Raw genomic sequence first — 26029 nt, forward strand, 5'->3', positions numbered from 1 at the left:
GGGGTTGGACTATAAATGTCCCTTCCAACCCAAACTACTCTGTAGTTCTAAGGAAGGAATAATTATCACTTGGGAAGGAGAAAACGAAACTGTTTTTCCCCAAACTACACTAAGATTCACAGAGATGCTCATCTGGCAATGTAGAATTTATTAAATATTCCCATTAATTCAAATCGTTAGCTGTACACCCAGAAATGGACATTCCTGATTGTCAGAGGATAAAAACCAACTCAGACAAAATAAAGGAAGGGAAAAAGCAAAAGATAAAAGGCTCCAAATAGCTGATAAGATAAAGAAACAGTTCCTTTCCCTCACGCCCTAAGGACAGCACAGGGGCTGTCCTTCAGGGGAGAACAACTCCTACCCAAAGAGGAAGGCATGAGGGTGAAGTGAACACCACATTCCCAGAGGAATTATTAAAAACACTTTGTTAAACATCAAATCATCATCTTTGCCCCTTGGCCTTTCATTTTTTACCTTCCAGAGGACCTTTCAACGCCTTTTGTTTTCTCATGAGTCTCCACCCATCACAGAAAATACTCTCCTGAGGTGGGACTGTTGTATTCCATCACCGCCCTGTGTCCCTCAGGATGAGGTCAAGGGCCACTACAGCTTATTTACAAAAGATTCTTTTTTTCTCCACCCATAAAAAAAGAAAATATTTTTGCCTGCTTTGTGTAAAAATGTTTTTAAAAAGCCTGAACTAAAGCTAAACCAAAAGACTTATGAACAAGGACAGTAATGAAGTATTCTTTGATGTGAGCAGACGTTTTCCCCAATCAACCCTCTCCCACGAGCAACCTAAAATTACACCAATGTTAAATATTATGATTATTTTCATTTGAAGAGGGAGGCTACTTCAGGCAGTGGGATCTTTGCTTTCACATAGCTTGCTGAAGTGTAGACTATCCAAAAGGAGCATCTGGCAGGGTGAAAGCCAAACTGTGGGATAAGTGACTTTGCTGGAGGAACAAGCTGAAAGAAAAAAATGGATTGTGAAGGGTGGGAGGATAGCAGCAGGCAGGAGGGCAGGCAAGGAAATCTACTGATATATGGGAACAAGAAAGAAAAAAGATAACCATGTGCCTTCCGGGGTGCCACTCATTTTCACATATTTCCCCAGCATCTCGAGCCCTTTCAATGGAAGTTTATTTAGGTTCAGAAGTTATGAATCATTCCACTTACGGAAACTGACTCTCTGATGAATAAAATTCTGTTAATAAAACTCTGTCTACACATTTTGTGTGGACTGAGCTACCAGAAGAAGTCACAAAGCATGGCATGTTCACAGTAACAGTGACCTTGTGACTGAAGAACTCCTTTCCACCACTTTAGAGTCAAAAAGAAGTTACGGGAACATTTTTGAAGTGTCATAAAATTTTGAAGTACCATAAAATGCTTTGAAAGTCTCCATTTTAATTGTAAACACTTATGAAAGTCTAATTTAATGGCTTGTGTCAGGTGAAATAACATCTATATAAGAGAAATGGCCTGTAAAATCACATTTACTTGCATGTCCTAAGTACTGGAATACACTTCTTTTTAGACAGCTTCTGATGTTCTTCAAATGAGTCAATAAACATTGATCATTAAATGCATATTTGCTTTCACATCCCAGATCTGAAGGTAAGAAACTCTGATCCTTATTTAATCTTCATATTATCCAGGTTGAGAAACAAGGACAACGCTTGTATTTGTTTTAATATTAATTTAAAAATGATATGAATATTGGATTTTGCTGGCTTCATTCTAGTATTACCAATAAAAATGTAGTCAACTTTCTAGTCTGAACACTAGTCTAGTTCAATTTTAAAATTTCAGAAGACCGAGTTTATGAAAATTGGTTCAAGCAAAAAACAAATTAGAAGTTAATTTCTGCTGCGAGAATAACCATAGCTGCATAATTAAAGACTATTAATTATTTGGTTTTTTTCAGATGAATTCAAATTATTTATGAAGAGGCTGCCTATGAATTATTTCCTGAACACATCTGCTGTGATGCATTTGTGGACAATGGACTCTAATTTCCAACGCCGCTACGAGCAGCTGGAGAACAGCATGAAGCAGCTCTTCCTCAAGGCCCAGAGAACGGTGCACAAGCTCTTCGGCTTGAGCAAGAGGTGCCACAAACAGCCACTCATCCGCATGCCAAGGCAGAGGTAAGGAACCCTCGAATCTGGGGAAATCCAAACTGCTCTAAGGAAGTCTGTGAAATCCCGGGAAATCCAAACTGCTGTCTTGGCACTAAAATCTCTTCAAGGCCACGGAAATGGGAATGGTACGGGCACAGGGTACAGTCCTTGTGTTTTTAGGAGTTGAACAATCCCAGCTTTCCATATCACTCCATTCCTGTTTTCCTAAATGCAATGGAAAAGGTCAGAATGAATCCTGATGTAGGAGGCAACTTAGAAGAGACACGAGCACAGATCCATCCCATTTGGTTCGCCTCTGTTTTACAGAGCCGTGTTTTCCGTGGCACTTGGCCAGGCGTGACAATGCCAAAGAATTGTGTGCAGAATCCTGAATAACTGCTCTGGAGCAAGCATAACTATTTTAGGAACTTTTTGGGTCATTATACAGTGTATACTGCACACAATTGATTTCTCGTCTCGTTTGTCAAATATGAATTAGATTGGAAAGGATGCCTGAGGAAAGAAAATAGCAGAGTTTCAGTCCTTCTTAGAAATAGAGAGAGATCCTGAAAGCCAGCTAATCAAATCTATATTAGCATAAAATGGGTATACTCGATTGCTGGTCGAAAATTGCTTTGTTGAAATTAGCGCAGTGACACTACAGTAAATCTGAAATGAATGAGCTTTTAAGGACATTGTTCTTCTGAGCACAAGCACTGTGGGATCATCCAGTGACTCCTGCATTTAGCACGTTTCTCCATTGATTTTAAAGAAATCTAGCTTAGGTTCAGTGTTCCAGAACTGCCAGGGATACTTTACACTCCCCTGCTTTCGACTCTGCTGCTGCAAGCAGAAGCACCATCAATTCCTCTTTGCCTTTCGGTGGCCCTCCCCCTTCTTTCAGGAGGCAGTGCTTGTGGCTTTCATGCCCCCCTTCTTCTGCATATTGTGCTTTGTGCTCTCATCTGGTAGTTGAATGTATTTTTCACTTGTGGGGGCATTTCATGATCAGAAAACATTCTGCTAAGGGAGGTTACATAACCCTTCTAGAGCCTTGTATCCCCTCGGGTGTGTCTTGGGCGTGACCTGAATGAGCATCCTGCAAAGAGATGATTCACCATGAACAACCTTTGCAGGAGACCAGAGCTTCTTAAAACACAAGAGACAATCCAGGCTCACTTTCTTCCCCACCAAAACTGAATATATTTCAAATAATTTAACATAATCAGGTCTTCTAAAATGACCTCCACAGGGCTTTGGGGCAACGTTTGGTTGCCACAGATAATGGCAGTGATAAAGATGAACGAGATATTCAAAGTTGCAAGGATTGATCAAATACAGCTTTCTCGTTATGCCAAGGATTTTTTTTTAAATGCAGAACTTGCAACTTAATGATTTATGTTTTAATATAAAGATGTGGCACTGTGCCAAAAAGATGTGGACAGGCTGGGAAAGGTCCAGACAAGGGCCACAAAGATGATCCCAGAACAGGAAGCTGCTCCATCAAGAGAAGCTGAGAGACTTGGGTTTGTCTGGCTGTGAGAAAAGAAGTCTGAGGAGAGACCTCATTTCCATGTTCCAGTATTTACAGGGGGACACAAAGAAGATAGAGACTCCCTTTTTATAAGGAGTCACATGGAAAAGACGAGGGGAAATGGGAACAAGTTACTGCTGGGGAGATTCCGAGTGGACACAAGAGGAAAACGTTTCACAATGAGAATGATCAGTCATGGAATAACTTCCCCAGGGAAGCAGTGAATTCCCTAACGTTGGGCACTTTTAAGATGAAGCTGGACAGGGGGCTGGGCCATCTTTTCTAGACCATGCTTTTGCCAACAAAGGTTGGACCAAATGATCCTTGAGATCCCTTCCAACCTGGAGGCGACTCCATGATTCTACGACAGTAAATGTTGCTAGCAATGAGCCTGCCTGTTTCACAGGGAGTTGCACCAGGCTTTCATGGCAGTTTGATTTTGCAGTGCATGTCGAACTTAGAAACACCATCACTCACTTTTGAGTTAATTATGTCTCATTTTAGTGACTACCCTAAATTTTTTTTCTTGTCAGTACAGAGGGAGATAGGGCGTATGATGTAGTGATGAGCAACAGATGACTCAAATATCAGTGTTAAAGGCAGGCTTGGGAATACTTTGCCAGTGGGATACGTTTGCTAAAAGAGACAGTTTTCAAAGGTTGGATTCCATCTGACTATCTGGGAAAACTGCCTTCTGACATGCAGGCTTTTATGGCTGATAAGAAGAGCTTTAAAATGAGAAGTGAGGGGAAAAGGCCAAAAGAAACTGGTTTAATGTCCAAACCTGTTTTAAAAAAAATCTGATAGATCAAGATAAAGTATTGGATAAAGGAATATCAGTGGTGAAAATACCAAAGGGAGAAAGAAAGCAGAACTTTGACAGAATAGTTTTCAGATATTCCTCATGATAAGAGTATACCTAATCCAGATAAAATACTGAATTTTTAATACCTGCCAACGGGTAAGTGAATGGCAGTGTAGAATGAATACCCGAGTAATGCCAGGGAGAAACAGGAACCATTGCTCAGGCTGTAACATCAAGCATTTCAGCAGACAGTGAGTGGAATAAGAGAACCAAACCCCAGGACTAAATTTTCTTATGTTCAAGAGAAGACAGAAATAAAAGCAGAAAAAACATCTTTGTGACCTTCAGGGTCCCTTCCAGCCTAAGCCAATCTATGATTCTGTGTGCCATTGCCAGTCTAGGTTTCAAACAAACAAGAAGGGGGAATTGGAACAAAATGTCATTCTTTTCCAAGGTTTTCTAAACATCTCCTTCAGGTTAGTGTTTGGGCTCTGCTACTGGGTGAATTTTATTATGGAAAGAGAAATTAGATTGAGTTAATGAAGATATAAATACTATTTTTGATAGTACTTTTTGGGCACGTCTCTTTTCAGATACCGATTAAAGAGGCAATGCTTCAACTTTTAGTAAAGGTCATGGTGCTGGCAGTGAGTAAAACCAACTCTGCTAATGTTTAATTCTACACCGAGTTTCACTAATCGACAGAATATTTGTATAAAGGATTTTTAAAGGAGTATCTGGAGAGTGAGGGTTGGTTTTTCTCTTTCATGAAACTGGGAGGTATGTCCTCAAAGTTTAATATAATTCATCAAAACACTCTCTCAGACTGGAGTTTTACAGGGATTTATCTATGTGGTCTGCCAGAAATCATTTGGTCACGCCTGAAGGAGCTCCTGCATATGGTCAAGGTTATCATTAATTATTGAAAATACTCATCTCTTTTCTCTGGCCACAACATTTCTTTCTTGAACATGAAACAAATTGTTGCCTGATTGTTTTAAATGGGACTTAATTAATGAGTTACACAGAATTCCTTGCAACTTCTTTCATGTCTCCTGAAGACCAAGACACTTAGTAATCATAATAGTAAATTACATTTATATTTAAATTTTCTAATCCTGAAACCAAAATACCATTGAATCCTCTCCTTACACCATTGTTCACAGCACAAAAAGACTCAATTAACCTGCAGGTTAAAGGAACTACATTTCCATGTCTTCTTTTTGAACACAGTTTATAGTTTTCAGCTAGAATAAAGTACAAATAGTTTTCTTTCAGTTTGCACTTGTGGTCAGAACAATTTACTGCAGCACTTTTGTGTACAGTGTGGGTGGGCACAGGATTACTATTTTTATTTTATTCTGTTTACTGCAAATCTTTTCAAGTTCCAGATGTTCTGCCCCGCTTTTAAGCTTGCTTTCATTACCATGAAACAGACGATTGGTCCTTTTCCTGAAAGTTAGATCATGCCAAGACACATCAAAACCCCTCATATTTCCATTGTGGCACTGCTGCTTGTAACTTTTATAATTCACCTGAATCAATTGATCAGTCTGTAATCAGTGGAATAGTTAGTGGTTGTCTTGAGTTCAACCAAAAATACCAACTAAAATTCAAAGCCAACGAAGTGCAGAGAAATTGCCATGTAGGTAATCTGCTCCCATGTTGTGTCTAAGGATGGACTAACAAAACAGTCCATTCCAAGTGACAAAAACAACACGAAAAAACAATGCACTCTGAAAAAGAAACGTGTTCTGCAGAATAGTACTACCAGGTGAGATTCTGCCTCCATGAACTTGAGGCTCTGCTGCTTCAAGAGGCTGAGGTGATTATTTCTAGTGTGTTCTCACCACATTGACACATCAGGCTTAAAAACATGGAGTATCCTTGTGTTTTCTTGGGCAGAGTCCACTGCATGCAGCAATGGTTATCCCACTCGAGGGCCAGCTCCTGCTGCAGTTTTTGTGCAGCAATGTGGTTGAGAGATGGCACAATACATTGTGCTTTGCAGGGATCAGCAGGACCTGTAAAACATGGATGGGAGGGCTGTTGAGCAGTGCAATGAGTACAGAAGATTTGGTTTGCAGGAATCAAGCTGAGGTGCAAAACACGTGTGTGCCCTGAGCTCATCTTCTGCATTTCTGGGTTAGGACCATGAGCTGTGGGGAGCAATGGTTAATCTTTGGAAGGGATTTGTTGTGGAGTGCATCTACCCTGAGAAAAGGACTAAACTGGTCATTTAGTCCAAGCTCTGGATTCCAGCAGCATCTTCCTCAAATGAGGTCAGAAAGTGAGTGCAAGTTTCCTCACTGGCTTAGGCTAAGCCTACTGACTCACACCTGCACTGGAGGGTGACATCTGTGAGCCATCTCTCGCTTTAACATCACCCTCAGGTTGAACCTTTTCATTTGAACCTTTTCATTTGTCAAAGACAAAATAAGTGGAGGGAATTAGTAAATATCAATTGTACTGCACAGGGCCACTGTAACTCACATATAGCAAGGGAAGGGAAGTGGTGAAGCAGCAAGCAAAGTTGTGGTTATACAGCTGTCACTGTGTTATGGGGAGGGAAAAGGGGTTTTCTTTCTGTTTTGGTGAACACAGCAGTAAGGTTTAATTTCAAATGCAATGACTGTGCTGAGAAGCTGAAAATCCCAGAAACAGAAGACCTGATGCTACCCTTGAACTGCTGTCAGTGAAACCCCTGATGTGAACCAGAGCTAGGGGTGTGCTGGCACTCACATCCACCCAAATCATGGAACCAAAGTGAGAGGACTGGAATCCCCATGCTTGAGAGCATGAAAGAAATATAAACTGTCTTGGTGGAGAAGAAGAATCTTCCCTTTCCCAAATACTTTTCAAGAAGGACAGCAATGATTTCCCTGATTTAATATCCAGCCAATAGTGAAAGACATTGAAGAGAGGGGAAGCTTTCATTTCTTCCTTCAGAAGTGCCAGTTTAGAACTTGGTTTCATTCTTTTTGTGTCATTCAAATGGGTTCCTTCACTAATCATCCTTTTGAGTGAATACACTCAGTACAGGACATTGCTGTAGGTATGAACCTTATCTGTATGCACTTTAAATCATTTCATAACGAAAACGCATCACTTAAGGCCTAATTTAATCAGGACCATCTGTGATTTAATAAAGACATAAACAAAAATATTAAAAGAAGAAATGTAATGTAAATACAGCAATAAGTCAGTGGGAAAAAATTGTATCTTCCTTGCATAATAACTAAATGGAAACCGGGTGCAACAATCTGCAAATTAAGATTATCAGCATCTCAAGTAAATAAGAATTTCAAACTTAGAACACCAAGGCATGGCATGTGAACAGAAAAGTATGGAGTTTTGAAGAGAATGTTAGTGTTGGAATCTTTGAAAAGACGGGATGCTTAATGTTGCCATATAATTTACAGGGAAGGTGATAATTACACCAATAGTTGAGACACTTTTAAAAAGGATCTCATTCTGGTAACAGAAACTGAAGACAAATACAGACGAAACTTCTTAATAACTTTATAAAAGTATTTTAACATATAAAACCCCTATTTCTGGAAGGAAAGCCATTCTTGGCAGTTCTATGTTTGAAGCATGTCCTTATCTCCATGAAGGTTATTTTTTTTAAGAAGCATACTCTGAAGCTAACATAGACTTAGAAGGAGCTCATCACTAGAGGCAGTGAATAGCTACATCAAACAGAAGAGCTTCAGAAAGAATTCTGCTGTTTAAACCCAGATTTTTTTCTAGAATTTCCCCCAGAATGCACCACAGGCAGCTACGAAAGAAGGAAGAGCCAAGAATTTGCATTTTCTTGTTTTTCTCTTATTTTTGAATTTCACGTAGCAAAACACTCACATGCCCTAGAAGCACTGCAAGGCCTGAATATTCTAAAAACACTTCGGAGAAGGGATTTGTGTCTTAGTCTTCTCTTCAGTCCATAGGGAGAAAAACAGATTTAAACAAGATGACTTTTTTACAGCATCTGTAACACAGTCCATCAGAACACTGAGGCCTGGAAACCTGGTTCCTTCAGAACGCTCCAGAATGAAACATATAAGAAATAAAGAGGGTAGTGCAGGTTAATCCCATTCCCTCAGGATGTAAGGCAGGATTAGTTCCTTGCATCCCACAGTTGTTTATCAGCTACTTCAGATTGCTTTGCCGTAAGTGTAATTGATTCATGGGCACAACATTACTAAGGAGTAAAATCTTCCACCAAGGAAGCCACAGAGTTCAAGACATGAAAGTTTCACCGTGCTTCACACAGAGACTTTTTTCCTTAAAGAACATTTGTGGCATTGGATGCAAGGGGAAAAAATCTAATTATCCATCACTTAGCAGGCTGCTGGAATGAAGGTGACCAGTCAGTCCAGAGGAAAATGATGTTTTAGAAAGGCAGTGTAAGACAGCAAAAGCTCCTCTGGATGGGCTGGGTTTACAATGATTCTTCTGAACATGAGGTGCTAAATAAACAGTATTTTGTCTGATTTCAGAACATCTTCTTTAATAGAGGACAAGGATCATGGAGATGTTTCTAAACAAAAGTGGTTCCAAGAAAGAACAAAGAAAAATGTGTCATTACTAGTATGTTTAAAAAAAAAAAAAAAAAAAAAGATTTTTACTTTATCTGCTCCAAATAAGATATTGCATCTGGGAGTTAAAAATGGATTTACAAATTTTAACGTAAAGGAATGCCTGTCCAGTGGAAATTTAGATTGGATCTGACATGCCAGGTGCCCATCTGAAAGTCGCATGGCACAGACAAGGAAGGTGATAAGACGAAAGTGTGTGAGATAAAAGGAAGGTCAGTTTGGTAGTGGTTGCTTTACTAACCCGAATACTAAGCGTGCATCTGCTCTCAAAGGAAATGAAATGAACCGCTTTGAGGTGATACCTTTAATTGGATCAGGGATTAGAGTTATTTAAAACCAACGTGACGTACATAAAAATGCGATCTGGAGCCCTGCAAATAACAGGTCTGATAACAAGGAGGAGCAGAGATAAACTCTTGTGTACACATGTGTTTTCACTTGTGGTTTAAGAGCTGTATAGACACAGGGCAGCCTGCTCTTGGCACCTGCCCCTGGAATACCTTTCCTCTCAAGGAGATTCGGGGTTCTGATGGTGCAGGACTTTATTCCACATTCCTAGAGGCTGTTCTTGACCACCTGCTACCCATGAAAATTTTTCCAGCTGCTCCTCAACTCCACTTTTGATGTTTTTGATGAATAGCAACATTAGAATGAAGTAATTTCAGCATGTCAGACAGTGAAATGAGTAGAGAGAGTTTATATTAATGTCACAGGGCAGGAGTATTCTGTGCATTATGTGCAATATGTGCAATGAAATCACATTTCCACACCAATGTTCTGTCCTTTTCAACTGTAAACAACTTACCAGTGCAACTGTCCCATGAAAACAGTGTTTTGGCCAGCATAGTTTACATTTTGTCACGGAATGTTAAAAAAAGAACATCATCTCAGTAAGATTCATCTGGCATGAAAGCTGTTATACCAATACAGTATGACACATGATTTAATGATATTGAAGATATATGATATAATGCTGATTTAACATTGTAGGGTGTTGAGTTACACCTTGTTCTGAGGCTTGCAACACTAAAATATGACTGCTGAATCACTGACCACACGGCAAACAGCCTACACTTTAACAGGACATAGCAGATGTGACTTGTATTGCCCACACATTACCTATGACTGCTGGATATTCAGACAACATTTCAAAGGAGTCACCATTCAGAACTGCAACAGCAGAACATGACTCAAGGAAATCATCTGCTCAAGAAGAGTGATGTTCTTGTGGGATCACTTCTGAGAGTGACAGGGTGATAAGAATGGAAATCACATATTCTGTTGGAACACGAATTTCCCCTACACAGTCCAGTTCTGAGAAAGTGGAAAGTTGGGCTCAGCTTCCACTTCTCCATCATGAAAGAGTTTCTAGAGTGTCTATTTATTTCAGATCTGCTGACACTAATTTGCTACCACTGGAAATTGCCTCTGTCCCTTCCATCTAACAAAACATCTCTTTGTTTCCAACCCAAATGTCCAAACTTTCTTTTTTTCCCCCAGGTAAATTTTGTAATTCAATTGATCCAACCAACCTGAAAATTTGAAAAAAATTAAACACAAGGTGCTTAAAATAACATTTTATTTTATAGATGTGTGGTGTTAAAAAAAAAAAAAAAGAAAAAAAGAAAAACATGGGTTAAGAAAAAGCTGCTAAAGAATTTCAGCTATAAAGTATTCAGCACATTTAATCCCCAGTGTAAAAGCAAAGTACTGAAGATCTTGCTTTTGGCCTTTTGGCTTTTACTGTGACCAAACTGCTGTAAAGGACTTTTCCTCAGGCCAGATTTAGAGACATCTTAATCACCTATCCACATGAATCACTTGCAGAGACAACATCAGAGCCAGCACTGCGGTGACTCAGAAGGCTTGGAAGTCTACACTTTAAAATAATTACTTGACAGGTGGATAGATCCTGGCACACATTTCTGGACTTGGCAGCTCCCGTTTGCCCCTGGCCTGGTGACCATCTGTCTCTGCGGTCATGACATGTGACATGGTGGCCATGAGCCTCTCTGGACAGCACCCCACCACCTTCAGCATAATGTACTCCACCAATGCAGCTGGAGGTCAGGCAAGGATACCAGAGGGGTATTGGATCTTGGAGCATCCTGGGCTTCAGGCCATCTCAAGTCCAGACAGTTGTAGTATCTTCCAGATTTCCTGCATAATAACAGCATATTTGAACAGGGAGATCATAAAATGTATCATAAGGGTGTATCTTTTATCATTTACGAGTTATTGAGGCATGTACAAACTAAGTAAAAATGAGCTTTGTCTTCTTCATCACTCCAATATGAGAAAGATCTAAAGCTGTTGTAGAGCATTCAAAAGAAGCCACGAGGATGGTGAAGGGCCTTGAGGTGAAGCCATATGATGAGCAGCTGAGGGCACTTGGTCTGTTCAGCCTGGGGAAGAGGAGACTGAGGGGAGACCTCCCTGCAGTTACAACTTCCTTCGGAATGAGAGAGGAGTGACAGACACGGATCTCTGCTCCCTGGTGACCAGGGACAGGACCCCAGGGAATGGCTGGAGCTGTGCCAGGGCAGGCTCAGGCTGGAGATCAGGAAAAAGTTCTTCCCCCAGAGGGTGCTGGGGCACTGAACAGGGAATGGGCATGGCCCTGAGGCTGCCAGAGCTCCAGGAGAGGGTGGGATTGTTGGGGTGTCTGTGCAGGGCCTAGGCTTGGACTGGATGACCGGTGGGTCCCTTCCAACTCAACTTTTTCTGTGATTCTGTGGTCAGGAATCCTCTATGGAGCCACCAAAGCCCCTCAGTCTGTAGCCAGCACAGTCCCACAGCCTGGCTAGATCCCATCTCCATCGTTCTCTTTTTCCATTGTGTCCCTTCACAGTGACAGCCAGGGTGTTTGTCACAGTGGGGTCCCAGCCCAGGCTGCCACGAACTCTGTAACATAAACACTCGTCTGTGCTGTTTGAGGGGAGAATGTCTCCTCTGTGGGGAGATGGTACTAATGCAAAGCACTAGAAAGCTTTGACACAAGTGCAGAGGAAAAGGGGAGATGAAGGCTGGACTTGTGTGGATATTGCATATCCATATTTCAGGATTTTGTTGCTCCCATGCCTTGCTTTGACAATGAGGTCTCTGCTTGTCAGGTCAGGTTTGTCAACACTCTGAAAATGAGCTTTTCACGATCAGAATCAGAAAAAAAATCTCAATTAAACAAGCAGAGGAACTGTGAGACATGCATTGACATAGAAATGAACAGAGACTAGTGAGTGTCTGATATTCCTCACCTGGGTTAAGTCATATGCAATTTACTTTGTGAGATTGCTCAGAAAGTGAGGTACTAGCTCCTCAAAGGGACATCAAACACCATTCTTTACCCTTCAGGGTTGTGCCACAGGTCATCTTACCTAAGGACATATATTTGCTTTGAACAGATAAATTTGAAGATTGCATAGACAGGTTAGATTAAATATTAGGGAGGAATTATCTGCGAGGGTGGGGAGGCCCTGGCACAGGGTGCCCAGAGAAGCTGTGGCTGCCCCTGGATCCCTGGAAGTGTCCAAGGCCAGGTTGGACAGAGCTTGGAGCAGCCTGGGCTAGTGGAAGATGTCCCTGCCCATGGCAGGGGGTTGGCACTGGATGAGCTTTAAGGTCTCTTCCAACCCAAACCATTCCATGATTCCAGGACTCCACTCCTTAGCACTGGATTGGTGCAGGAGGTGCTCAGCAGCCGCCTCAGTGGGCTGCAGGTCCCCTTTGCCTGAGTTCAGGAGGATTCTCCCTTTCCTTTGCAACAGCCTGGCAAGCACGGAGCCTTTCAGCCCACACCATTCCCCCTCTGGGCGAGCACCAAGACATTCACAGCCTCGCAAGGCTGCGCTGCCACCCCACGTGCTGCAGCCCCTGCCAGGCCTGCTCAGGGAGCCCAGGCAGCTCTGCACACATCTCCTGGCAATTGCTCATTTGGGAGCAAGCAGGAGCCGCACCCTGCACAGACACACCAAGCATCTGCTTTGCTCTGAACCCCAAGGACAGGCAGTGTCCAGCGTGGCACTCTGGGCCATCCTGGAGGTTTCAGCCGCACACTGGCTGTTGCCAAGCACGTGTCCTGCCAGGCTCCTTGTCTCAGGAGATTTTCACCGAGGCAGCAAGAGCTGCACTGGCAACTGCATTTTAGTGCTGCAGCACCTCTGGGGGCACCTGCTCCAGGGAGTGGGATCCAATGTCCTGGCAGCAGAATGCCTGTGTGCCTCACAAGGAGTTCCACAAAACGGCCTGGGAGCTGCTTCCCTGCACAACACGGACTTGTGCCACATCTCCTTGCCATGGCTGAGAGCACTCCTTCCCGCAGAGATCCTACAGAATCATCCCTGCACCAGGGCAGCTCTTGGCGAGGAGAACTGCACCCAAAAAAGGGGCTTTTGCATCAAACAACCGCCCTGTGCCCCAGGAGTCACAAGGACTTGCTGTCCCCGCATCCCTCCCGGCCCAGGCAGCGCCTTTCTCCTCTGCCCCATCCAGCACACCCTGCAACGCCCCAGAACCAAAAGGCTTCGGGCTCCAGCATTTCCCCCCAGATCAACGACTGCAGCGCAATGAAAACAACAAGCACTTCTGATTTATCAATTCAATCACTTTATTCAATCATTTTATTTCAATGAAATCATCTTGTCTATATCTAACCTGTTCTAACTGAGCAACAGCTACAGCTCCACTGCCTAAGGAACATATTCCAGAGGAACAGATTCCAGAACAAGTGCTGAATAAGATTATCTATCAGGAACAAAAAGAGCTTCCTACCCCTTTTCTTTACAAACCAATGTCTAGTTTAAACCTTCAGAGCTCTTGGCTTTCTTATGCCACTACCTAGGCTGAGCCCATTTGTAATTTATCAATTAAATAGGAATAGAAGGCATGAGATTGGCCTTTATTCTGTTATCTAAAATACTAGCAGGGAGCTCTACTAACATCTACCCCGACTTTACCCTACAGACTTTATTCATTCTCCTAGTTTTGCTCCTCCAATCCTTGGGGCAGCAGCTACAATGGCCCCTCAGTCAGGAGCCTCCTGGCCCTCCAGCAGATCGACACTGCCACTGAGCTTGGTGTCGTCTGCCAAATGACTGAGGGTGCCCTTGGATCGTCTTGTCCAGATCAATGAAGATGATGTCGATGCCATAGTCAGGGTTTTGGTTACTCAGACCAGAACCCTGACTTGCTTTGGCACTTGCTTTGCCGTGTCTTGTTTTCTAGTCATGTTTGTGTCCCAAAGAAGAGAACCAGGGTCTGTCTTTGAGGACCTGCCAGATCGGTGAAGGTGCCTTTAAACCCGGTTGGTTGGGGAAGGGCTCCTATCCATGCCAAGCCTGCCAGTCGGATGCCAACAGCTGTGATGGATGCCTGGGACAATGCAAAGGCATTCCAGATACTCCAGCCATGGCATCTGCTTTGTGCAGGGCCTGGCTCAGGTGCCTGTGCACAAACACACGCGGTGTGGGGAGCACAGCAGAGGGAGGACAGATCCTTCCAGGGCTCATTGCAGGGCTCATCCCTCCGTGGGTGTTCCACCACTGGCATCCCCACGGAGCCATGGTGGGATGGCCTCTATGCCTGGAGCACTGGAATGAGGTGTCTGAGGCTCCCGAACACCCTGCGCAGAGCCCTGAGTGCCCTCCTGAAGGGGGACGGCCTCGGCATGGGCACAGCTGCAGTTTGGTCGCTGCTTTGCGACCATAACTCGCTGGGGAGGGACACTGAGCCGCTGTCTTCAGCAATGCTCCCGCTCAGGTCTCCGTCTTCGGCCCAGGCCTCACATGGGAGGGACCCTGAGCTGCTCTCCTCCTCACTGCTCCAGCTCAGGTGCATGTCTTCGGCCCATGACCTGCACGGGAAGGAGCCTGAGCCACTCTCTTCCCCAGTGCTCCTGCTCTGCTGTGTGTCTTCTGGCCATTCCTCACATGGGAGGGACCCTGAGCTGCTCTCCTCCTCACTGCTCCAGCTCAGGTGTGTGACTTCTGCCCACTTTGTGGACAGCCCTGGCAAACTGCACACAGACCTGAGCTCCTTGGAGCGGGACCCCTCCTCAGATGGTGCCTCTGACAGGCACAGCTCTGCTTCTGCCCCTGCCCCCTGCCCATCGAGATCTTCCAGCTGGCTGGGCGAGGGGCTGGGGGAGCTGCGGTCCATAGCCGGGTATGGGGTCGAGGCCCTTCTCCGGCTGTGAGGGGCTCTGCTGGGCAGAGCTGGGGCTGGGCCTGTGGCTGTGCACGGGTGAAGGTTCCCGTGCTCTGCCCATGCCTCGCGTGGCCTCACAGGGGGCCTCTCCACTTCCCCAGCTTGCATCTGTCCCACGTTCTTCTCTGTGGGACAGCTCTTGGAGGCTGTCCACCTCCAAGTCTTCCTCCAGCTGCCCTCCCAGCACTGCCCCTGCTCCCTGCCCACCGACAGCTTCCAGCTGGCCGGGCCAGGGGCTGGGGGCGCAGCAGGGGCTGTGCGGGGCAGCTGCCCGGCTCTGTGCCCCTGCTGCGGGGGCCGCTGCCGCCGTCCCTGAGCCCGTGCCCTGGTCCAGGTGCCGCTGTGTCCCCGGCTGCTGGCCGCGTCGCCGGATCACAGCCGCCACCCTGCTCAGCATGGCCCGGGAGCCGCGCCGCAGCGAGTGCAGCAGAGCCTGCCCGCAGCCCCTGGGGCTGTGCGGGGCCGCTGCCCGGCTCTCTGCTGCTGCCGCCTGCGCGCCAGGGGCAGCACAGGAGTCACGGTGCTCCTCAGCTTCCTGCGGGGCTGCCCGTGCCTCGCAGCTGCGCCCCTGCACGGAGGAGGCCGAGGCTGAGCACCCGGCACTCGGACAGCGGGGCAGGGGGCTCAGAACCAGCTGCAAACCGGCTGGAACCAGCTGGAACCGGCGGGGACAGGAGTGTGCAAAGAGTGCGGTGACAGAGCTGTCACACAGCTCCTCGCAGTGACAAATCAGCCACTGCCAATGGAAGCCGTGGATGTGCCACAGCTTTAGAAAAGCTTGTTTTCACATCATGCACAGCTGTAGAGTTGTAGAAGGCATCACCGCAGGCTGAAATTTATTTATAAATAATTACAAATGAAAAAGAATTGTGGAAAATGTTCAAAACAGTCCAAGAACGTCATTGTATTGGTGTTTATTACGTGTGATAATTTCACACTCAGCCGAGAATTCCCTTCTAAAATCAGCACAGAGGGCCCACTGAAAAATGCAGAGGCTCTTGCACGAGGAACATGGGCAACACCAAGTTTAGGATCAAGACTTGGGATGTGAAAATCCTGGGCTCATTGGGAAAAGGGGTTTCCTTCCACCACAGTTAAGAACTCCATCATTCCCCCTTTATAATGCAGAGTAAACCACAGGAGAACTCAGATGGTTCAGGAGGAAAAGGAAAAAACTCCAGAGATGAGCTATTGGAATGCAGTTTAAAGAATGGCTGAAATGTTGACATAGCTCCAATTTCAATTGGGAAATTACAAGAGGAAATAATGGTGAATATTCCAGTGAAAGAGGGCAGGGTTAGATGGGCTGTTGGGAAGGAATTGTTGCCTGTGAGGGTGGTGAGTTGGCCCTGGCACAGGGTGCCCAGAGCAGCTGTGGCTGCCCCTGGATCCCTGGAAGTGTCCAAGGCCAGCTTGGACGGGGCTTGGAGCACCCTGGGACAGTGGAAGGTGTCCCTGCCCATGGCAGGGGGTGGCACTGGATAAGGTTTAAAGTCCCTTCCATCCCAAACCATTCCATGAGTTCATGAAAAGATTTATGCAAAGTTTCATATGACTGATTCCTACCAGGGTGTTTTTCAATTTGCAACACAAAGAGAGAAATAACTCATATATACATAACTCAGCTTCATAATTATCAAAAGTTTATAATTCTTTCTTATTTACAATCTATTATGTCTTTTATAAACCAGAATTTAGTTAATTTTTGGTGTAATATATTCTCTTTATTCTTTCATATGCTCTTGATAAGAGCAAAATAAATTGATAGAAAGAAGTTGAAGGGTAAAGGGTAGGGAAACATTTGATTTTTCTGAAATTGAACTGTTAGATAAGAATTCAGTTTGTGCATAATTACCATGGATACTTTCAAGTGTAATTTTGAACAAAAGCAATAGAAAAAACTATATACAAGAGTATTTAATTGTTTTAGAAACATAAAGAAGCCTCTGCAAAATTAAAATTTTCAAATTAAGAATTCATTACAGGTATCACGTGTGTGTAGCTATATCCAGATTGGTAAACACAACATACATTGATCACCCCGAGGAGCAATATCAACATCTCTGCTGTCAGCAGGGATATGACACCACTGCCTTTGCCCCCTCCCCTTGTCCTTCTCCCTTCCTGCCTTCCCCAGTTTTGGAATGAATTTATGTCTCCCAAGAGGTGCCAGGCAGACAGCCCAGGAGCATCCAGTCCTTTGTGCTCCTGGAGGGACAGGAATGAGCAGCAGGTCCAGGCTTGCTCTGTCTTGCCAACATACGTCACCTTTCCGTGGGAGGGATCGCGGCTGGAGGGGTGAAGGCAAGCCCGTGATAAACAATGAGCCCAGTGTTGTTTTATTCTCTGCTGGCTGTGGTGTGCACAGGTGTCACCCAGGGACAAGCTTTGCTGTTGAGGGACTCACCTCATCTTCTGTGTTGCCAGAACATTTACATCCCTGACAGATTTCTTACAAACACGACGTAGCTCCAGGACTGCACCCAGAGACTCTGACAAAAACAAACCGGAATCCTTCAGTCCTGGGTGGTTTGGGTGGGAAAGGACCTTAAAGCTCATCCAGTTCCATGCCCTGCCATGGCTAAGGGGATGCCTTCCACCAGACCAGGTTGCTCCAAGCACCTTCCAGCTCTGTCCTCCCTATCCTTTGTTATTGTACAAAAGGCATAGACTTGCACTGATGCAAATTCCCCATGTTTTTATTCTTTTGGAGAAGTGCCACAAACATACCCCAGAAAATGAATATAAAGCACTGTGTTATCAGTAATATTCTTTAAAAAAAAAAAAAAATCAATTTGAGAGTCATTTTTAGGCAGGAAACAGAAAAGCTTCAGGCTGAGAGGATGCAAATGAATTTTATTGCACCAAAAAGTGAAGGAGATCAGGGCCTTAAAGCAACCTTTGAAATGAAAACAAGATTGCCTTTCTGTCAAGTTTCCTTCCTCCACATTGCATCCCAACCAGTGTTTTGGAATTAAACAGTTGTCTCCTTATTCTACAACTGCATAATGACCAATGACAAAGAGAAAAATCAAATCTCCAAGCCAGTCCCATGGCTTCAACCCACACCTCTGCAGGAAATGGCAGGAGGAGCCTTTTTCCACAGAAGGGCATCAGAATTCATACGAGGAACTCACAGAAATCACACTCTGGGATCCCATGTGATCTATCCCAGGAAGACAATGCTGATTCAGGACATATAGTCTGTTTACCCTTTGTTTTGGACCCTGGGACGTATTAACAGGATACAATCAGTGCAGTAGTTTAAAATGGATGAGCACAGATCATTACAAAATCCCCCTCAAGCAGCAGATAACACAGCAAAGCTGCAGAAGGCATTAGTTCCAATTAATTTGTAAGGAATTTATCCCGGTCAGAATATTATCAGACTTCTAGAAACCCATCTTTGAAGCTATAGGTGATGGTGAGTATAAAATACTTATCTATTGCAAGGAGCAGAACTAATGGCACTCCAGACAAAAGGTGACACTTGCTAATTTTCTAACATAGTTATATTTTATTATCTTTAATAACTGACTCCTCTCAATTGTTGAGATATTAAAGTAAGAAGATAGCCCAAACCAAACTGAAGTCTTCTCTGAATTCTGCTAATAATCACTTTCTCTTTGCTTAATTTGGAATGAGTCGATTTGCTTTAAACTCAAGAAACTATAAATGTAATTACAACCTCTACAGAAAGGCAAGTTTTTTTTTTTCCCATTGTGAAGCTGCCACCATATTTACCACAAAATTTTTCTCCAGGTTTTTGTTATTAAAAAAACCCCCAAACTTTAATTTTTTTTTAATTATTTTCCTATATGGCTTTTTAGTCATTCAGATTCTTAGATAATTAGTTCCTGCCCTACCCATACGTCAGGAAAAAACTTCAGTATGCCTTCAAACTTCTGTTGTTACGTAAAAGTACAGCAAACATCAGCGTTTGTTGTGTTAATTGAAATTAATGTATGTCTTTGTGTTAAAAAAGAAATTTGGAATGCAATTAACTTTTTGAAAGGCATTTCCTTTTACAAAGCAATTAGAAGTCTCTGTCAACATGGCTTAGACTTTGTTCATTATATTTCCATTCCCTATTTTGAACAAGATATTTCCAACAGGATCCAAAATCAGGATCAGTATCTTAAACTTTTATTATGTTGTTGTGTTGTTTGTTTTTTTTTTAAATCTTCCAAATTTAAGAAGCTGCGTGTTGATAGTTAAGATGAAATCCTAAAAAATTCTTTAATTGGCCTTAGAAGAGCCCAAAGGCATTGTGTCCTTGGAACTGTGCATGTACTGTTCTACAGATTTTTGAACAAAGCTGCCTTAATTTTGGAAAAAAATAGGAACAATAACTGATGATTTTTTTAATGTAAGTTGATAGCTTGCCATCTGTGTAGATTGCTTCATCAGTGCATTATCTGCAGCAAGCACTACTGGGTTGGATCATTCCTGGAGTGATGGCTAAGATAGAGTATAAATATAAATGAGACAGTTGGCAAATGTGTCCAAGATGGGAGCAAGGCACTGGGAAATGGAAAGCTGAGCTGCTGACGGGGCTGGCCCAGCCTTCCTTGACAAAACTTCAGTTAAATAAGCTCTGAGCAGAGACCAATGTAGCAAATCCCAGGCCAGCATGCAGACTTTCTGTTTCATCAATTTAGCCCTCGATACCTCGCAAAACCCTTGAGCAGCAGTTTCTGTCTTGCTGAGTCCAGCCCACGGTTTAATGAGTCTTGCCACTGGTATGAGGTTGTTCAACATTAAGTGATTTTTTCTTTCTTCTGCTGGCCATCTGCTGCATATTCCGACTACTCCTCTCTGGATATCCACATTTGGATATAACATCAACCGTGTGGAAGAGAAAACATTTTACTTGTGGATGAAGAGATGAGCAAAAGTCCATAAAAGCCAGAATCCTCAGCTTCGAATGATAGAAGTAGAGAAACAGGTTTCCAGCCATGAATATTTAAAAGGAAGTCTATACAGAATGTCTACATCTGGGTTTCCAAGTGTTGCTGCAACTTAGGGTTGGATTAACTTCAAAGACAAAAATAGACCCTCTGTCCGTGAAAGGCGGAATTTCTCTGCACTGAATAGAGATTAGTGTCCTGCCACAGAGCAGTGAAGCTTTATAAAGAGGGTTTCTACAGGAGGCACCTGTGAATCTTGGCAAATAATGACTCCAGGGCCTGTTTCTTCTTTTTTTTTTTGCTGAATAGCAGACAGTCATCTGGTTATAGAGCTCTATAGACAAATTCAGATGAATGGTGCCATGCATTTGTGAATTCCATGACATTGCAAGGCTCACAGTCTATGGGATCACACATCTCACCCGAACTTTCAAATTTATTTTACAAGAAACCTATTTAATCTCTTTCACCTTTGAAGTTTGCAAGAGCATTCAGTATATTCTTGTTACCCTGTGTACAACAGTGATAGTGAACTGGAACTGATATCCTGTGTCCATGAAATTTTTATGCAATTCCTGGTTTAAATATCTAATCCTAACAGTAAACACAGCCAGGAATTCCTTTGCAGATCATAATCCCTAATACTTGATATAAAATATACAACCCTGTGCACACAAAATCATATTCATGTTTACCTATGATAAAAGAACATTTGCAGAACTCTTTCTTTAACAAAAGTATACAATTTTCCTTCAAATTTGTCAAGTAAAAATTTCTTGAGCATACAAGTTAAGATGCACCGAAGTTTGCCTCTTAAAAAAAAAAAAATCATAAATGGTTTCTCAAATCCACCCTCAGGAATGTTATAAAACTGCCCTGACTTGTGGTTTCTGCTTTTAGTCTTTGAGAAGCTTTATTTTAGGGGGGTACGTCACAGATTAATCCCTCTGAGTCACGGAACTTTCCACACTTCGAAAGAAAAGGCTGTTTCACATCATTTCCAAGGGTCTGATGGGAGGTATTGCCTTGATGATTTAGAAGAAAATTGGTAAAAAGTAATAACCATTTGCAGTCGTTTTCTCTCTTCCTGACCTTGTGGTATAGAATCATGGAATCATGGAATGGTTTGAGTTGGAAGGAATCTTAAAGCCCACCCAGTGCCACCCCCTGCTGTGGACAGGGACAGCTTCCACTAGCCCAGGTTGCTCCAAGCCCCATCCAAGCTGGCCTTGGACACTTCCAGGGATCCAGGGGCAGCCACAGCTTCTCTGGGCACCCTGTGCCAGGGTGTCCCCACCCTCACAGGGAAGAGTTTTTCCTAATGCCTAATCTAATTCATATCCTTTTCTTTTAGATCTAAACTCAGTTGCTTGCTCACAGTTCAAACCCAACCATCCTGTCAATGCTTTCAGCTCCAGGAAAGAAGTGAGCAGTTCTAAGTGCCCCTTGTTGGCACTCTTAGGTCTGCAAGCTCCCACAGACCTTAAGACGAATTTCATGTCTTTATTGGCAATATCAGTCTAGCACGAATTCATGCTTGTGAACCCCAAATAATCTAATCTCTTGTCCCCGTAACAATGTAGGTTTACCATGTACTTTTATTCGTGCTTAGTAGCCTCATGGAATAGAACAGAACCTAAATCAGTTCAGATAACCTGTAAAGAAATAGATTTATTGAACTACTTTTGGGTTTTTCTTTCGTGGTTAACAAGTTGTGTTCAGGTCTGGAAGCTGTCACCGTGCTGAGGTTTCATTTGCTCACCTAGAGTTTTAGGCGGCTCTGCATATGTTGTTGACATCAGAAGGTGTTGAATTACCATTTCCACTGGAGGAAAGGAAAAGATTGAGTGCTTAATTTCTTGAGAAGATAGCTTTTAAAATGCAGTTAAGGTGTGCAACTGCCAGCACTAAGGCACCTGAATGGCAGCAACACTTTGCATACCTTTAAGCTGTAAAGTAAAACTGAGTGTGATTAATGGGATGGCTTTGCACATAACAGCACAGCTGGGGATTATGTTATTTTATATTCATCTTCCAAACTCCCATAAAAGTAGATGATTGTAGCATAGCACTTGTGAATAGTTACATGATGACTGGAGTCTTAACAGCTCCCGTGTTCTTACAAAAGGGAATGTACTGCCTGGAAACTCAGTCCTCTTCTGTGGAATTCACCCTTCAAGGAGGATGAGGAATATAAAAAGCTGGAAGGCTGTTTAGGGGACATTGGGGTCATCATAAAAATATTGGAGGAAGTGTAAATACTCGGCTGAGCATGGGAGTGCATGAAGAGAATCTTTGCTGAGCTCCTGTGGCCCAGGTGGGCTGTGCAGGGGTGAGGGGCACTGGCTGGGCACTGGTGACCTGAGCACCAGAGTTACAGCTGTCACTGTTCCCTGAGCCCCAGAGCCATGGCGAGAGGGGGAAGGAGGTTTTAAGGAGCACATCTGAGCCTGAGGACGTGCCCCAGAGTGTCCTGGTAGTGGCATCCATGTGGGGAGCTCTACACCGGCACCTGGATGGATGGAGCAGCGAGAGAGTGGTTAGAGGGATAGAAGTTACATAGATACAGAGGAGATATACATTAATGGAGCTGTGAACAGCTCTGCATAAAAGGGTGTTTGACTTATGGTTCTCATTGCCCACTAATTACAAGATAAAAATTTGCAGCCATCTAAACTGTGCTGAAACCCAGCTGGAGTTAGAATTGCTGCCATGTGTCATGTGAAAACTCTATCACAAAGGAAGTTTTTTAATGGCTGTTGGCATCAGCTGGAAGATGCCCACTGATCTCATGGCATAAGAATCAGGGTTCTCCTTTAGAGTGACTCTAAATTAAAATGCCTTTTTATAAAAAATCAAATTTTCCTTGATTCATAGTCTTTGATTGTTTTACTTATGACCAGCTGAGTCACAAGAAAAGAAATTTCTTACTGCTTAAGTTTTTCCCCATTCCTTTTTGTTGTTATTTGTGAGAAAATGTAAGTTTACCAGTAATTAAATATTAATACTTCAATTTCATTAATTTTAACTGTATCCATATCTAAAAGGATTCAGGTTAATTCCAAAGAGGGAGTTTTATTGATCTGCAGAAAATCTTGCTCTCAGTCTGGCAGATATCACAGAGATAGGGTACAAAGAATATTAACAATAAGTAATTCAAAAATTTCTAAAGTTTCTTTACACAAAAAAAAATTACCGAGTAGGATTTTAGCAATTAAAAAAAAAAATTACTTTTAATAGAAGACTAATACTCATTAAATCCACTTTTCTGTACTCTGTGTTCTTCTGGATGTATGTTAAGCACCAGACCTGCTGCTGACATGGCCTCAGGTACCAACTTTCCTGGAATAATTTTTATTTTCCTCACTGATCTGTTACACTTCTGGTGAATGAATAAGAGAAAATATTAAATGCATTTTAACCCCCTCCCTAATTTTCTGTGGAGAGTCTCTCCTTTTTTTTTAGCTGTTTATTTGTAAGCATCTGGTATTGCAAACATTTACGAGGTGATGATGGTGTACTTAACTAAAGCTAAACATGGAACTATTTTCCACACATTACTGCAGTGCCATTTCTGGGCTCCTAAAGTTCTTAAAAGGGTAGATCCCACTAGGAGAAACATAAATTTAATAACAAATACTTAGCAGGTCAACAAGAAATGAATAATAACAGGTGACATTGCTTTACCTCAAAACAAGTAGGAGTAATGTAAATATACCAACCTTAGCAAAAGCCTTTGAAGGATAAATAATGTAAATGCATATTAACATGTTGTGTTCTATGGTTAAAATGTATGCTGATTCTTTATGCTTTTAAAAAATATGTTGAAGTAATAGTTGGATGGTTTTTTTGGAAACTTTGGTTTTAAAAAAAAATATAAGAAAAAAAAAGCAAAAAAATTATTCAAAGAGAAAATAGTCCTGTAAATGCTGAAACTAGCAAGTCCTGTTCCCCTATAAATTAGCCTCTCATTGCTGAATTCCCATGTGAATCTCTGGATTATTTGGGCTCACACTGCAAATTAACAGTTTCTCCATTCTATGGACTATCTTATTTTCATAAAACTCCATGTTCTTGATAATTCCGACCTTTTCCAAATTTTGTAGATATTAGCTGAGCGCTTCCAGAACTTCATAGGAATGGTAGACAGCACTGCTAGGCAATACTGCTAAATAAGCCTTTTCCCCTCGGAATCCGGGTGGGAACCCATGCAACCTTAAACCAACACAAGCACCAGTGGTTCCTTTGGGGTCCCAAACGAGAACACTTCAGTGGCAGGGAGGTTATCCTAAGTCTCAGAACCAGGAACCAAGTTATGAGGATTTATCCTTAGTGAGTATCCCCTTTGTGCCTACACATTTGAGAACTTCTCTGTGTTCATATATGACTGCATTTTTTCTGAAAATCCCCCCAGTTTCAGAGAATTTATGAACATCTGTTTGCTGTAAGGTCTCAGTTAATTACCAGCACCATCCTCATGGATGGATTTTCACACGATCTCTCCCGGCCTTTGAAGAACATCAAGGAGGTGTGAGTTTCACAAGCAATTATGTGTAGATTTAGGAGTAAACAGAAAGAGCAAGTGTATCTCCATAGGAGTACACAGTAACTTGAACTGTGCTACAGCAAAACTACTCACCTCTACAAATTCTTGGGAATTGAAAGGAATGGTCCGTCAAAATCTGACACATAAGTGATTAACACGGAATGCAAAAGACCACTTGAATGAAAAACAAGCTTAAGAAACCATCACATCCAAGAAAATAAACTGTTAAGTTTGAAGGAACAGGTGGAATTGGGAAACTGACAAAGTCCCTCGCAAAGAAGAGAATGTAGGAGCAGAATCTTAATCATTTTTTTCTTTAATATTTGCAAATTGAGCCATCAGGCTAGGGTTTGGCAAGCCAAAAATGTAAGAATCATTTTGTCTATCTATAGTAAGTTCTCCAAAGTAACAAACAAATTCCCCCCTCTATATACCTAGTGATCTTGTGGAAAATTGCAAATTTAGCAACAGATGGCAGGAAATGGAATTTGCTGTCTTATCAGGACAATAAAGCTGAAAACAGTTGGGGTAAACTTGTTACAAAGGAAAGAAAATCTAGCGAAAGAAATTAGAACAGATACTCTAGTTCACATTTATAGATTCTATTAAGGACAATCTGTTTTTAATTGGAGTGGGCTCCTGAGCCTGAAAATGTAGTGTCTGAGAAAGTATTTGCAAGTTATTGTCATGCAGAACATGAGTGCTGCTCATGCACTAAATTAGATTCACTGCTCAGTGACTCCACTCCTGTAGTAGCAAACCAGGAGAATCATGAGTGGTGTCTGAAACAGCATCTCCACCAATCACTTACCTTGTAGTGGAGCCTGAGGAGAGAAGCTGATTATTTCTACAGCTCAGCTCAATCACTGCTGTTCAAAGGTTCTGAAAATGTACTGCACAGGTGACTGGTGCCTTCAATGTGGCTCAGCACACGCTGGAAATGGGCTGAAAGTCTCCCTCAGATGAACTGAGACATGGGAAATTCATGAGCCATTTTGAGTGTGAGAGAATGAAAAGACAAATAAATAAAAGACTCCCAGTATCTGGATAGAATGCAGGGACAGCCTGGTTTTAGGGGTCAACCCAAAAATTTACACTTCTAAACTTTGCATGATTTCTCTTCTCTTTGGTTTTTTTGTTGCTTTTTTTTTTTTTTTTTTTTTTGTTGCTGTTTTGAGGTTGGTATTTGATGAGGAAAGGAAAGGGGAGGAAAGATGTAATGGAGTGCTAATTCTGAGTTCACTGTGATGTGACCTCGTGCGACCCTCAGAAGGAGCTTTGGGTCTCTTTGTCATTGGCATGG

General features: G+C 42.8%; 1 protein-coding gene across 4 annotated transcripts in view; it reads left to right on the forward strand.

Moving 5' to 3' along the window:
- The window catches only part of LOC116448189 (BMP/retinoic acid-inducible neural-specific protein 3), a 208917-nt gene that overhangs the window by 165666 nt on the left and 17222 nt on the right, over positions 1-26029 (forward strand). For all 4 annotated transcript variants that reach the window (XM_032118310.1, XM_032118308.1, XM_032118311.1 and 1 more), the window contains one exon: positions 1937-2159. In XM_032118310.1, the coding sequence (XP_031974201.1) occupies positions 1937-2159 (223 nt within the window). The remainder of the gene's footprint in view (positions 1-1936; positions 2160-26029) is intronic.

Source organism: Corvus moneduloides, chromosome 9 (assembly GCF_009650955.1).
Source record: "Corvus moneduloides isolate bCorMon1 chromosome 9, bCorMon1.pri, whole genome shotgun sequence".
In the NCBI taxonomy this organism is placed as follows: domain Eukaryota; kingdom Metazoa; phylum Chordata; class Aves; order Passeriformes; family Corvidae; genus Corvus; species Corvus moneduloides.